This window comes from Pygoscelis adeliae, unplaced genomic scaffold, assembly GCF_000699105.1.
Source record: "Pygoscelis adeliae isolate BGI_AS28 unplaced genomic scaffold, ASM69910v1 Scaffold412, whole genome shotgun sequence".
In the NCBI taxonomy this organism is placed as follows: Eukaryota; Metazoa; Chordata; class Aves; order Sphenisciformes; family Spheniscidae; genus Pygoscelis; species Pygoscelis adeliae.
Window position 1 is genome coordinate 372,469 of NW_008824190.1, and position 12,788 is coordinate 385,256.

General features: G+C 45.4%; 2 protein-coding genes across 2 annotated transcripts in view; one reads left to right on the forward strand and one right to left on the reverse strand.

The window, feature by feature from the left end:
- Positions 1-6,832, reverse strand: part of VAMP7 (vesicle-associated membrane protein 7) — a 14,130-nt gene extending 7,298 nt beyond the window's left edge. The window contains exons 1-3 of the mRNA XM_009334689.1: positions 6,681-6,832; positions 3,388-3,445; positions 2,633-2,770 (exon numbers count right to left, since the gene is read on the reverse strand). Of these exons, the coding sequence (XP_009332964.1) occupies positions 2,633-2,770; positions 3,388-3,445; positions 6,681-6,826 (342 nt within the window). The 5' untranslated portion in view covers positions 6,827-6,832. The remainder of the gene's footprint in view (positions 1-2,632; positions 2,771-3,387; positions 3,446-6,680) is intronic.
- A 5,845-nt stretch (positions 6,833-12,677) lies between these two features.
- Positions 12,678-12,788, forward strand: part of LOC103925901 (DNA-directed RNA polymerases I and III subunit RPAC2-like) — a 9,843-nt gene continuing 9,732 nt past the window's right edge. Inside the window, exon 1 of the mRNA XM_009334703.1 lies at positions 12,678-12,711. Coding sequence (XP_009332978.1) covers positions 12,678-12,711 — 34 coding nt within the window. The remainder of the gene's footprint in view (positions 12,712-12,788) is intronic.

Consider the following 12,788-nt stretch of genomic DNA (forward strand, 5'->3'; position numbering starts at 1 on the left):
TTATTCCAGCTATGAACAGCTTACAATTTGATGAGTCATGTGGAGACTGCAACTATATGAAGTGATATCAAAGCCCGGTGGAGAAGAAAAACTCAGTCCTATCACACGCAGGAAGTTAATTAATTTATCACGCACAATGCACTGGGCCCTTCTGGAGCCACACTGGCATTATGATTCATTGTTTTCCATCTGCTGCATAAGCCAAAGAACAGTTTCTGCAATGAACTATGTGCAACTCTACATGCTCCAAGTCATCTCCACTCATCACTGACGGCCCCAACACAAACGGCTCCTTTCACAAACTCCAATACAAACTTCAGGCAGCAACAGTGCAAGCGCAAATCCTCCCTTAACCTTCACCCATCTCAGAGGCTCCACCCTGCACCTCAACGTGCAACGATTACTGCTGGAGAGCGTTATAAAGCTTGCCCAGTTTCTACACTTACAGGCAAGAGCTGTGCTCATGGGTCACCAGCAAAGGACCTCTCCTCCCACACCTGTAATATCACCAAACCTGGCACTTCCAGTAGATCAGAAGGAAAAAAGCCAAGCCCTTCACAGAGAACAGCAGCAGCACTAACATGCTCACCAGCCACAGCAGAGCAAATCGACAGCCTCCTACTCCACGTGTACAGCACCGGTTGTAGTTGCCCCAGATACAGACTGTGTACAAGCTCTGAAAGCCAATATTCCAAGGACATCTTATCTAACCCTAAACCAACATTGCTCAGGTTACGAAGTTGTCTGTAGTCAATTAAGGACTCTTAAGAGTCTCCAACAGAAGATTCGAAACACTTTCCTTGTAGACCACAGCCTGAGGTTTTGTGCACTAATAAGGCTATTGATCACATGAGTCACAGGGCAGTTATTTATTCCTTCTCTATTTTCCATCTGACTTCATTCATTTAATTTGACATTACATCTAGCAACAGTCCTGTGCTTTCCCCAGGCCTGTTTTCTCTGCAGGTGCTGGAATTATACTTCTGCAGACCAACCAACAGGGAGAAGTGCAAACTGCAACATTCCCACTACATTAACAGCTCATATTTTTAAGAGCAGCCCAATCCCACACCTAGAGCAGCTGCTCTCTGCTTTTTCTCCTCCTCTCTCCCACAACCCCCCCCCACTGAAGCAGGGCAGGGTGTTGTTTGCAGACCCAGGTTACACGTCAAGTCAACACTGCATTGAGAAGAAGTGCTCTGTGAAATGCATCTCATTCTATAGAGGGCTGAACGGAAATGCAAACACTATGCTGTGCACTTAAATACTTCAGAAGCTATACCCGTATACTGCTGTGAATAAAACTCATAAAGCATACAACTATTTCAAATCTCTCCTGTCTGGCAGCTGTGGGCTTTGCCACACCTCAAACACAACACACAGCAAGCAAAGCACTTTTGAGAAATGGGATGGTAGCGTCAAGGCTGTATCAGATTCCCGTGGTAAGCAAAATAAGCACCTAACTCCCCTGCGCTTCAAGAGAGAAGCAGATTCCAGCCCAACCTTTCCCTTCAGGAGTCCAAGAACAGACCCAAAGTAGCCAGAATGGAGTCTTTCGAAACCTGGAAATTTCTTAAAAAGGAGATTGACAGTGTTCTGTATGTGCCCTAACAACAACATTCAGAACTCGGCTTTAGTTGAGCTGTCAACAGGGCCACTAAAATCAGACAGCACAAGCCGGAACACATCAGAACAGTGGTGCCGTCCAGTTCCAGCAACTGAAAGCAACACACTGCGTTGCCAGCAGGAAAGCTAGGACAGACTGCTCCCTTCTCACACCGCAGGAGAGGGGTGCCACTACAATTCTACCAGGGCACCAGGCTGTGCCAGCATCAGGTAACCACTAGAGCAGTGGGCAAGAAGGCATCTTACACTGCAGGCAGCTCCCTGACAGCAGCTTTCCGCATTGCGGCTCAGCTTGCGGCACCACACCAAGGCTCCCTGTCCCACAGCCCTCCACATGCTGCTGTTCAGTGCCTGCATAGACCCCGCTGACATGGGCTTCACCTTCCTTCCAGACTGGAATCACACTGGTGGAGCAACTCATCTTGCAAAGACTGCAGTGCCTACACAGTCCCTAGACTTGGAATCCAGCATCGTCTAAACACCACTACAGCCTCAGCTGAAAAATGCAAGTTGAGGGTGAAATAGATATTCCCCTCACTTCTGTAATACCCTCACACTTTTAGTTTTGGGGTTGGAAGGGTCCAAGGCAAATCTCAGCTCAGAGAAGTGAGAGGCAGTTAGGGCTTACTGGATACTCAAGTTCTGATGTTTAGTTTAACAGAAACGGAGTAACATGCGTTTGTCTTGCTCTCAGTGACAGTGATGTTAGCTTGCACTGGATGGTCAACTGGAACTAGGTTTGACATTTCAAACGTTACCATCAAGATCTAATCGCCAGTGCAGCTACCTGGTACAGCTAATGCATCACTATTAACCCCAACACATTTTTACCACCGAAGCAGCGAAGCAACCCAGCTGCAGGGTAAGCGTGGGGAGAACAGCCAGCTCCCCTGGCATTATACCCAGATTCAGCATGGCGCTTCAGTTCCGAGTGAGAAAACACAAGGAGAATTTCTGGGGAGAAGTTTAGCTTGTTAGGGAAATCCCATTTAGCAACAGATCTCACCAGCTGTGCAGCTAAGACGCTTGAGAACTCGCTGTTCATTGCATAGGGAAGGGCTGTCTGTGCTCTTGAGCCATACGTGGTCTGAAACCTCTTCTTGATTTCATTCAGGAAGTTGAAGGCTCTGGATCGTTCAAAGTCCTGGAAGGAAGAGAGCAGACTGTGTCTAGAGCTGTGTCAAGTCAGGAATAACGAAGTCTACGGGGCAAGTAGCCAGTTGTAGAGAAACTGTAATCATCAGTCCTTAACAGGCACGCTGCACATAACGCTATGGGATTCGACTGGTCATCCTGGGGTTTGAATAGCAGCCAGATTTCAGTCTCGGCTTCCTGGACATTGGTGGGCAGCAGACTTCACCGGGGTATCCATAGTTCTAACTCTGTGCCTGGTACCTTCTTCCAGTGAGGGAGAAGTTTTTGCTTTGACACTTCCAGAATTGAGGAGTATTATGCGTATTTCACTGACAATTAAAGGCTAGCCTCTACACCTAGATTCTACTGCTCTGGGGCTGCTAAGAGAGAAACTAGGCAAAACCAAGAACTTAACCTCAAAACTAACTGTTCACATGCATTTGAGTTCCAGGCTTAGACTTCAAAGCTGTAACTGATGTGAATGAGAACACAAGCAGTAGCTCCAATGGGAAAAAAAGGCACCTCAGATTAGCACCCACTATGGATTTTCTTTGACATACAGATACAAAAAAAAGCCAAAACCTGCAGAGAGCCTGTCTGTGCAATAGCTGTAACCAAAATACTTACATCATCTGTGATGCAGAGGTATATAATCCTGTCCTGGCAGATGTAATGAAACAGATAACTGCAGAGAAGAAAAAAGAAAAAAAAAAGGTCATTTGGAGCTGCCACAGGACTAATCTTCTAGAAGACACTACTGCCTGCAGGGCCTTCAAAGGCTGAAGAAGAGCAAATTCCAGTTACTCTACAGGAAACCACACAGATGCCAACATATCCCAGCCATCTTTGTTGAGGTAAGCGTCTCCATTCCTATAAGCTCCAATGAGTTAGAAACGACCTACATGTTAAAGAATCACTGGCCTCACATACCTCACAGCAGTCCATGCTTAGCAAAAACTTTGTGGGACATCTAGTTGCCAAACAACTTCAGGTCCACGTTCTTCCAGCTACTTACTTGTAAAAACAAAACCTTGACAAGATACCCAGGGTAAGATTTAGGTCTAATCCTAATCAATGTACATACAAGCGTCCATGCACTAGTTCACATGTGACAAGAGCTGCAGTTAATCGGAGTGACCAGAAAGATAATACTTTAGTGAACCTCGCTGCTGCCGTGACTTGCTTCTTTAGCCTTGTTTGTATGACCACTGGGTTGCGCTGCCCTTGGTTTTCATTGCAAAGGCTGAGACAAAAGCAACCACAGCAGAAAATGAATTCAATAGAACAATAATCAGGCTAAACAGGCCTGAATCATGTGGCTACGTTAACTATTCGTTTAAAGATGCCTTCAGTGGTGCTGAGCAAACACAGATGTTAGTTAAACTGAATCCTCAGTATCCTGAAAAACAGTGCAAACCAGTTCAAAGCAGTATTTTCCTATCAAAATTAAACCAAGCTGTTATTTTAGGCTTACCAGGAAAAAAACAAAACAAACCTTTAGTTCATACGCAACTAAACCCAAACCAGAACTGATCAGGGCATTCTAGTTCAACTCACTGGCTTTAGCTGTTGCTTTTTTATTACATTGCTCCCTCACCACCATTTGATGCTGTGATGTATTCTTCTGATGAGTACAGCAGGACAAAATAGGAACAGAGTTGCAAAAAGGCCACATAAATACTTCCCCCCCCCAATTAAAAACTTCATGTATCCTTTCACTTTGACATTTCTGTATTCCCAAAAGATTCCCCAATAAGCACGTGGACCCTCTTACAAACTCCAGAATAAAAGCAAGTTAATGCACGTGCTGCACAGCAGTTGCCTTGTACAGCTCTAAGGGCGCAGCTTGGTAGCTTTCAAACTCAAGTTTTGTATTATATAAATAAGACGACACTGAAATAAGCTTTAGGGGTGGGCTAGAAGTATCATTTACTGCCCTGAAGGTCTGTTCTCATGAAGAAAGAAAAAAAAAAATCCCTGCATATCCACAACTATTGCCGCTCCTTCCTGGAAGGAGGGAGGTAAAGCTTGTCTGGTACTACCTTGTAGGCTCCCCAGTGACTTGTAGAAGAATCTTAACAGCAGAGACAGAATAAGCCCAAGAACTCCTGATGCTACAGGGCTGGTTTTCCTTGGAGATTATATAAAAGACACAGAAGTTCTTCTTAAAAACAAAAAGAACTCATTAAATGAGTTTGTTTGAATTTCTTGAAGTTAAAAGAAACTCAAGTTTTTTTCTTGTTTCAGAAGAGAAACAAACCTAGACAGATAACAGGGCAATTTTTTAGCCTACAGGCTGGGACCCCGGCAAGACAGGGGGATCCCTGAAACCCTACAGACACTAAGAACGACAACTCCTTGTGCTCACTCAGCTTCGCAGCTTTCATGCTCTGCCCAGTTATCACGGTCAAGGGAAAAAAGAGGCTATTCTATATCCCTACAAACCAAAACCCTTGCTTTTTGACAGCAGGAAGAAGTTGCCAGCTCCAAGCATGTGTGTGTGAAAATATTCAAGCCCCCCAAACAGATGGCTTAGGAACTCTTCCCTCCCCTCTCCTAGAGGGAAGGCAGGGTTGGCAGATTCCAACCGAAGAGGTGGTTGTCCAATTCATAGAAAAAAGCCAATGTAAGACTTGTCAGAAGAGACTAACTTTAGCAGAGGAGACACTCTGATGCTAAGCTCAGTGCCCAGAGCTGCAGAATGGCACCTGTATGTTTTAATAGAACAACGCAAAGCAGAACAACCACAAACTGCAGTGATCATCTGCCACATTTGTTAAATCCTCATCAAGGAAACAGTCAGTAATGAGCAAAAGATTGTACACTTCGCAGCATGCTTTGCAAGCGTAGATGCATTAGTTACCTATCTCTCAGTGCTCCTCAACAAAGAGCAAACCAATCTCTACCACAATTCAAGTTTTCATCTATAAAAATGCACTATGGCCCTCCTAAAACTCAGCTTTGTAGCTGGTTGAACAGCACTCGAGGCAAAGTTAGAACAAAAGAAAGTTAACTGTATACTTAAAATTACAGTAGACAAAAAAAAGATTCAGCATCCAAAGTACTTTAGGCCCAGGGCAGGCAGCTTCCTCAGAAAGCTCTCCCCCATGGACTTTTAGTGCTCCCAAGCCAGGGAAAGATGCAGGAAGACTACCCCAATTCTTATCTCTTGAATCCTCAGGCAGCCAAAACAGCTTTAACACAACAGCTTGGGCAATATTGAGAATCCAGCCACACTGCCAATTCCAAAGACAGAGCTGAAGTGGGGTCCAACGCATCTAAATTTGCTTTCTCCACAGTTCCTTCTTTAGTTGCACACAAGCACATTGACTTACCTACCGTACATGTGCAGTAAGTCAGCACAGTCTCAGGCGATGTAACATCTAACTCCTCCAGTCTATCAACATTGACCGAGGGCTGTTCAGAGATCTGTACAAGCCTGGGAAAAATCCTTCTGTCCCACAGACAGGATTTGTGGTAGCTCAGGATGACCCTACAACATCTGCCAGCACGACTTAAAGCAACCAGGATCCCCAAGTGATCTGAGAAGGGTGACATTTTTACCTAAAGCCATGTTCAAGCCTCAGAAAAGCCAGTAAAAGACTCCACGAGCCAAATACCAAAGACTCCAACAGTTTGATATCCACAGCTGAGCATCCTCCAACTCACTCTGCAGTTGTATAAAAATAGAAAACTTGATTTCGTATCAACTGCCTTGGTACTTATTGCTTAAGCTGAATTCAAATCCTGATTATGCTGCAAAGTTCTGGGGGAAAAAAAAAATAGCTACTGAGCTGACTGCACATTCAATCAGCATACTAACACATCCAAATATGAGTTTGGCTACACTCCATTTATTCCTATCCTTGTGCATGTTCACTATTCTCTACTCCCAAACTCAGAAGAGAAGCATTACTCACTTCCCATGTGAATAGGTCAGTTTGTTGTTTTCAGATGGTATTTTCGCCAGGATCTGCTCTGTCACCTCCAGGAAGTTTCCTCCACACCAGGCGTGTTTGGCAAGGATGGTTGTGCCCCTCGCCACAACAGCAAACAGGATAGCCATGACTTCACACTACCTGGAAATAAAAACACTGCAAGAATTAGACTCGCGTTCTTTGGTAGAGAAAGCATCATAATCTTCACAGTATTCTCTCAGCCCTCAACATAATGGGAGGGAGGCATAAGCTTGTTCAATACTTCGACAGGATACCATTATCAGAAAGCTTCTCTCATTTCCCCTTTTAGGTTCTGTTCAGAACACCACCAAGACTACAATAACCTCTAGAAGGAGGTTTTTCTTACTGCGACTGCACGGTGTCCTACAGTCAGCAATCCCGTAATGAATTTTGCCTACCTTGTTTCCACCTAGATTTCTAGCTATTAGTACTTTTTTTTTTTTCCTCTTCAGCTGACCCTTTCTTCTTGCTTGTTATTGAAAAAACTGCCTGCAGCCAGCAAGCTCCAGTTCAGAAAGGAAGTAAGTGCCTTGCAGCTACGTTAACAGCAGCGCATTATACAGACCAAGCCCACCATCCCTAGCACATGACTGTTTAGGGGTGAGGCCTTGGCTTTGATTGCTATCAAACCGAAGTAGAAAAACTGCCGCTTGCTTAGAGTCACACCATATACATCCCCTTTTAATGGTCTAGAGACACTCGCTAAGCGTACATTGTCCCAAGATTTCTGTAAAAGCACATAATCTGCCCTTCTCAAAGCGAGACAGCACATTTGAAAAAAGATTATCCTCAGCAACACACCATTTCTACAAGCCAATATTCTTGCATACATATCAAACTGGACAGGTTACAGTGTGCAAGTGTTTGAGGGTCAGACTTCTGTGAAGTCTCCAGAGTTGGAAAAACATGCCTGCTGTCATATAAAGGGACACACTTAATCAGCTCGAGTATCATCACATTAATCTACTGACAGACCCAAGATTTAACATGTGAAACCACATGTCAGACCACAGCTGTGACATCTGCTTGGCTGATCCAGTACATCCATAAGCCTCTTTTCTGCTTAGGAAAGACTTAGGGAGACTTTTGACCCTGCAAAAACCAAAAAATCTTATTTTTCACTTTGCACTTGACTGCCCTCATATTGTCTGCCTTGTTTTGTATCTAGAAACGTCTGCATTCTGGCTGGGAAGATCACACACCTATTTCAATGCAGCCAAGTCGCTTGGAGACCTCTCTAGAAATAGGTACAACAGCAGAGAAGCAGTGGTTTAGCTTCAGGATCCAAAGACCACAGGCAGAAAGGCTGAACGCGGACAATGCCCAGCCAGACGTTCCACCCCTCTGGCACCGACTGAAGTGACCTATCGATCTCTTCTGTATCAGGGGTCGGTCCTACCGAGCACTGTGCAGACAGATCTGCCCTGAAGAGCTTATGCTTTCATGTGAACTGATGCACAAATGATCACAATATTGTGGAAGAGTGGTGGAGAAATGCAGAGCTGTTAACAGGGCCGTGAAGTTGCGATACAATCACTACCCCACCGCATCGGGGCTCACTTTGTCGGCCTGAGCTTGACAGATTCAGGCTTAGCCAGCAACAATCAGGTTATCTCCTAAACCTCCCACAGGTTTAAGAGCTCAACATTGGAGGGGAAAAAGAATAAACTCGTGGATTTATTCAGAGAATAGACTCCATGGCTAAGCTATAACCACCTGGGAACACTGAGGTATTCAGAGCCAGCACTGCCGACGGGAACAGAAGGCAAAGGAGGAGTCTGACAAGGGGCCACAGCAAGCAAAGCGGGAAGCAGAACAGTAAGAGGTCTCAAAGGACACTGCTTCGGAGCACAGCACCCAGCCAAACGCACTCTAGAAAACCTGAGAGAGTTCATAGTGCCAGTAAAGGGGAAGGGAGAACACGCCAGACAAAGCCTCACGCCACGCAGATCCAAGTTCCCAGACAAGCTGTTCTCCTTTGCTCTTCCTGACTAGTAACACAACAAAAGGGCATCGATAACTGAAGGGGGGAGGAAGCACCAGAGCGCTCAGCAGCAGCTCCCCCAAAGAGATTTGCTGCTTTCACTTCCTCCTGGCCTAAAGCTGGCACTCCTCCAACCCATGTATGTGCCCCTGCACTTCTACCAAGGGCACGGGGGAAGCCCCTTGCGCTGCTTTGCACAGCTTGCTTCTTGTTTCCCCTGTCTCGGAGCAAGATCTGTTTTCAGAACAAAGGCAACTCGTTGCGTTTACCTGCTGCTCTTTTTGAGACGACAACTTCCCTTGTCCTCACTCACCGTGTCCAAGTATTTACACACCACTTGTTTCCCCACCCACGACTCGCATCTAGGTGTCAACCTGATCTGGACATGTCTCAGGGATTTAAGCAAACAGGATTTACATCCGGCCGACACACTTGCACAAAATCTGCTAGGAAAAAGGAAGGTGAAGAGTGCCCATACTAGCAGACCCTCTTTCACTACTGGTGAGGGCATTGGGGTTTGCGAGGAGCTGTTCCCCCGCCCTGTCCCCCTCCCTTCCAGAATGAAGCAAGTTCGTTACAGCTCATTTAAAAATGCGAGTACAAAGAGGTGACAAACAGCTAGGTTTGTTTTTGTTTCCTCCCACAGTCACAGGTATGCTGGCTTGCAGGCTCACAACCGCCCTCTAACATCAAGCCTGTCAGCATTACAGGAAAAAAACCCAAATTCTTTTATATCTAAGAGGAGATGATCTTTAATCACAAGGACAGGTGGTGCTTATTATGGTCAATTAAGCAATGCCAGTGTCCACCTGAAGATGAGCGTGGAAGTTACACAACATGGAAAAGCAAGGGTGACAGTTTTTCCCCTTACACACTTTCTAAGGAAACTCCTCAGCCCAAAGATACCCCAGGAGAAAGAATGTAAAGCAGAGAAGAAAGTCGTGATTACTCACTGTAATACAAAAACGAAAAGAAAGTTCAACAGCAGAAGGAAGTAGTTCTTCACGCAATGAATCCTCTGAAGCTCCTTCCCACATGTTATCATGTAGGAAAAGAGTTCCCATGAGTTCAGAAAGTAATTGACAAGTTTAGGGAGGAGAAGAATCACTATTACACAAATACCACCCAAGCAGCCCCTCACTGGAGCCGAAGAGTTTATCACGAGTTTCTCCTCTTCTCCCACCCTTCCCTAGGCACCCCACCAGTCACCACAGAGCCAGACCCACCTTTGGTCTGACTCAGCACAGGCATTCGTAACACTGAGAATCACTTACTCCACAGAAGTGCAGGATTTTTTTTTCCAGGGAGAAGTACAACGAAGAGCAAGTAATAACTTCAAGCAGCAAAGCAGGTGGCCCGCCAAGCCAGATCCAGCCCCGTCGAGGTTATGACTCTCACAGTACTTGAGCTTTAGGGCTGCTCCGGCTCACCACACTGCTCTTCTCGTACAGGAACAATTAAGAGTTACACAAAGGCCTACAAAGTCCCAGCACTCCCAGTTTAGAGCAAATGCCTTAAAGGAGTTTAAAAACACACTTCCAAGGCATCCTATCATCTCTTGCAACACTTGAACTACCAAGAACATCACATGACAAGCAGAGCCAAGTCATTTGCAAAGCCTCTTAGAAGCCCGACCACAACCTTTTCCTTCCAGCATCGCTGAACCAGCCTGCCAGATCACATCTTCCTGAGAGTGTTTTAGAGCTGCCCCACTACAGAAAATCCAAACTTCCTTCTAAAAAGCTCTATCTAGAAGAGCCCACAGACTGGTCAACCTGCATACACACAAACCGTTTGGGGGTGCTCCCAGCACCGAGCTCTCTGACATCCTGCCACAGGAGACTTACGTGGCCAACCTAGCAGAGATGGCTTTTTGTTTTAAGCCAGCCTTAAATTGCTGCATCAGCCACATGTTGATTGCATTAGAGCAGGAAAAGTAGTCACAGATTCCAGGGATATTTTGCTGCCTTGGGCCTTAAAAAACTGCTCTCAGCTCTTCAAAGCACAGTGCTACAGACACAGAAGTCTGAGGGTCACAAAGTGGGACTCTAGTGCTCTAAGTCAAGACTTGCCTACCTCTAGTTAAACACAAGCTGAGTAAGTTACTAATCACAAGTGCCCCCTCCACAGAGCTGAAGAGACCAAAAGCTTTAGCCTGATGCTCACAACATCATGTAAGGTAGGAGTATTTGCACATGGCATTGAGCACAAGTGGGGACTACTCAGAGCTAAAACATAAAGGAATGAGTAACTCCTTGGAGCCGCTACCTCCACCTGAAGAAGCTGAAGCAGAAGAGAAGCCAAGCAAAAAACCCAGACCCAACACGTTTAATAGACAGGTGAAACAAAACTAAACCTTGGATAACTCAAGTTAAACACTTATCACACCAGAGACAAGGGCAGCCACGCAGCTGATTCTGATCTTATAAAAAGAAATGATTAACTGCCATGCAACTGTTCCTAGTTTCTCCTGATTAAAGAGACAGCAGCTCACTCCTGTCTGACAAAGGCTACAGAGAGAGCACAAACAAAAAAGTAATACCTGTGGCCAAAAAAAAAAAATAAAATTCAACTGTCCAGTCCTTCACAAGTGACTCTCTCCAAGCTTAGACTCATCCCCTATCCCACACCTTAGCTTTGACTCATTTAGCCAGAAGATGCAAACTACACAAACTGCACTTTATTCTGTTTTCTACTCCCTCAACACCTGATCTCTTCAGGTGCTACCAACCCTAGTTTTCCTAACAACGAGGAACTGCTGAGCAGCACAGGTCAAAGAATTTGTGAACGGTTACTACAGCACACTGATCTGCAACAATACTAACTAAACCAAGAGGAATTTATTATACAGTCACGTCCCTTCAGATCCACCAAGATACAGCCGTCTGCAGTGTCTTAGCCAGTCCAGCAACTGAACCAGAACTGTGTCGGTGCGTGGTACAACACCAGGTCACAGCCAGGAATAAACAAACACGACTAAGCCTCTTGAGCAATCAGGGGACTGTCAAGTATCAAGAAACCAGTCTCATCACATTGCAGTCACTCAGCGCACAGGACCAATATAAAGGAGCAGTTGTAAAAGAAAAAAAACATCCACCAACCCTCCCGCCGCCACACACACTGCAAAGGATCAGCAGCCTGCAAGGCAGCGAGCGACTAACCTCAGAACTACAAAGCCCCCACAAGCGAAGAGACACGCTAATTCCCTGAGCAGAAGAACTCCAGGTTCAAACTGAGGATTATACAGTGGGGCCTTAGACAACAAGTCTCTGTTCTTTTAATATTGGATATTTGCAGAACTCGTATTGGTGAGGTGAGAGTTCAGTAGTACCACAAGTAAGGTGACACTCGCTGACACTGTAGGATCCCCCAGGACCAGCAAGGAAATCAACTCACTGAATTCAGTCCTCAGCCTTACTTAGGAGCCAATAGCCATGTATTTTGCAATGACACCTGCCCCCAGCTTTGAGCAGAATGGATTAAATGAAGACAGATTAACAAGGGGCATATTTCTCTCTATAAGCAGCGTCTCACGCAGCCCTGTAGAACTCACATATTGCTTTTGTTAGTAATACAATCTGTTAAACTGCTAGAGAACATCTCTCCTCAGAAGTTACAAGAGAGCCAGGAATTAAATCAATTAAAATTAAACCCTTTGTGTAACGTAGAGATCACAACTGTTTTCTGTCTAAGCTTACAATATTGAACAGCTGGAAGCAGCCAAGACCGAACCTTCCTAAAAGAAAAACTCACTTAGAGATATCAGGTAGGCCTTGCATGGAAAGGCTCCAAATCAGGAGGCAAAGGGGGAAAAGGCTGCATTCCTCAGCCACCCAGAAACCACCACGGATCCAAAGAGCTCCTTAAGCACCGCCAGAAGCATTTGGCAGCTAACAGAGAAGAAGCACAAAGGCGAGTCGAGTATTGCATTTGTATCGCAATGGCTATTTACTCATTGCAAGTCACACTGCAAGATGCAGCGTGCTGCGGTCTATGAGGTCTCTCATGGTACGTGACAGAAGGGCACAGAAAAACCTGCAGCATCTTAAAGAACGTCAGAAACACAAGTTCAGTCTTCAACATGA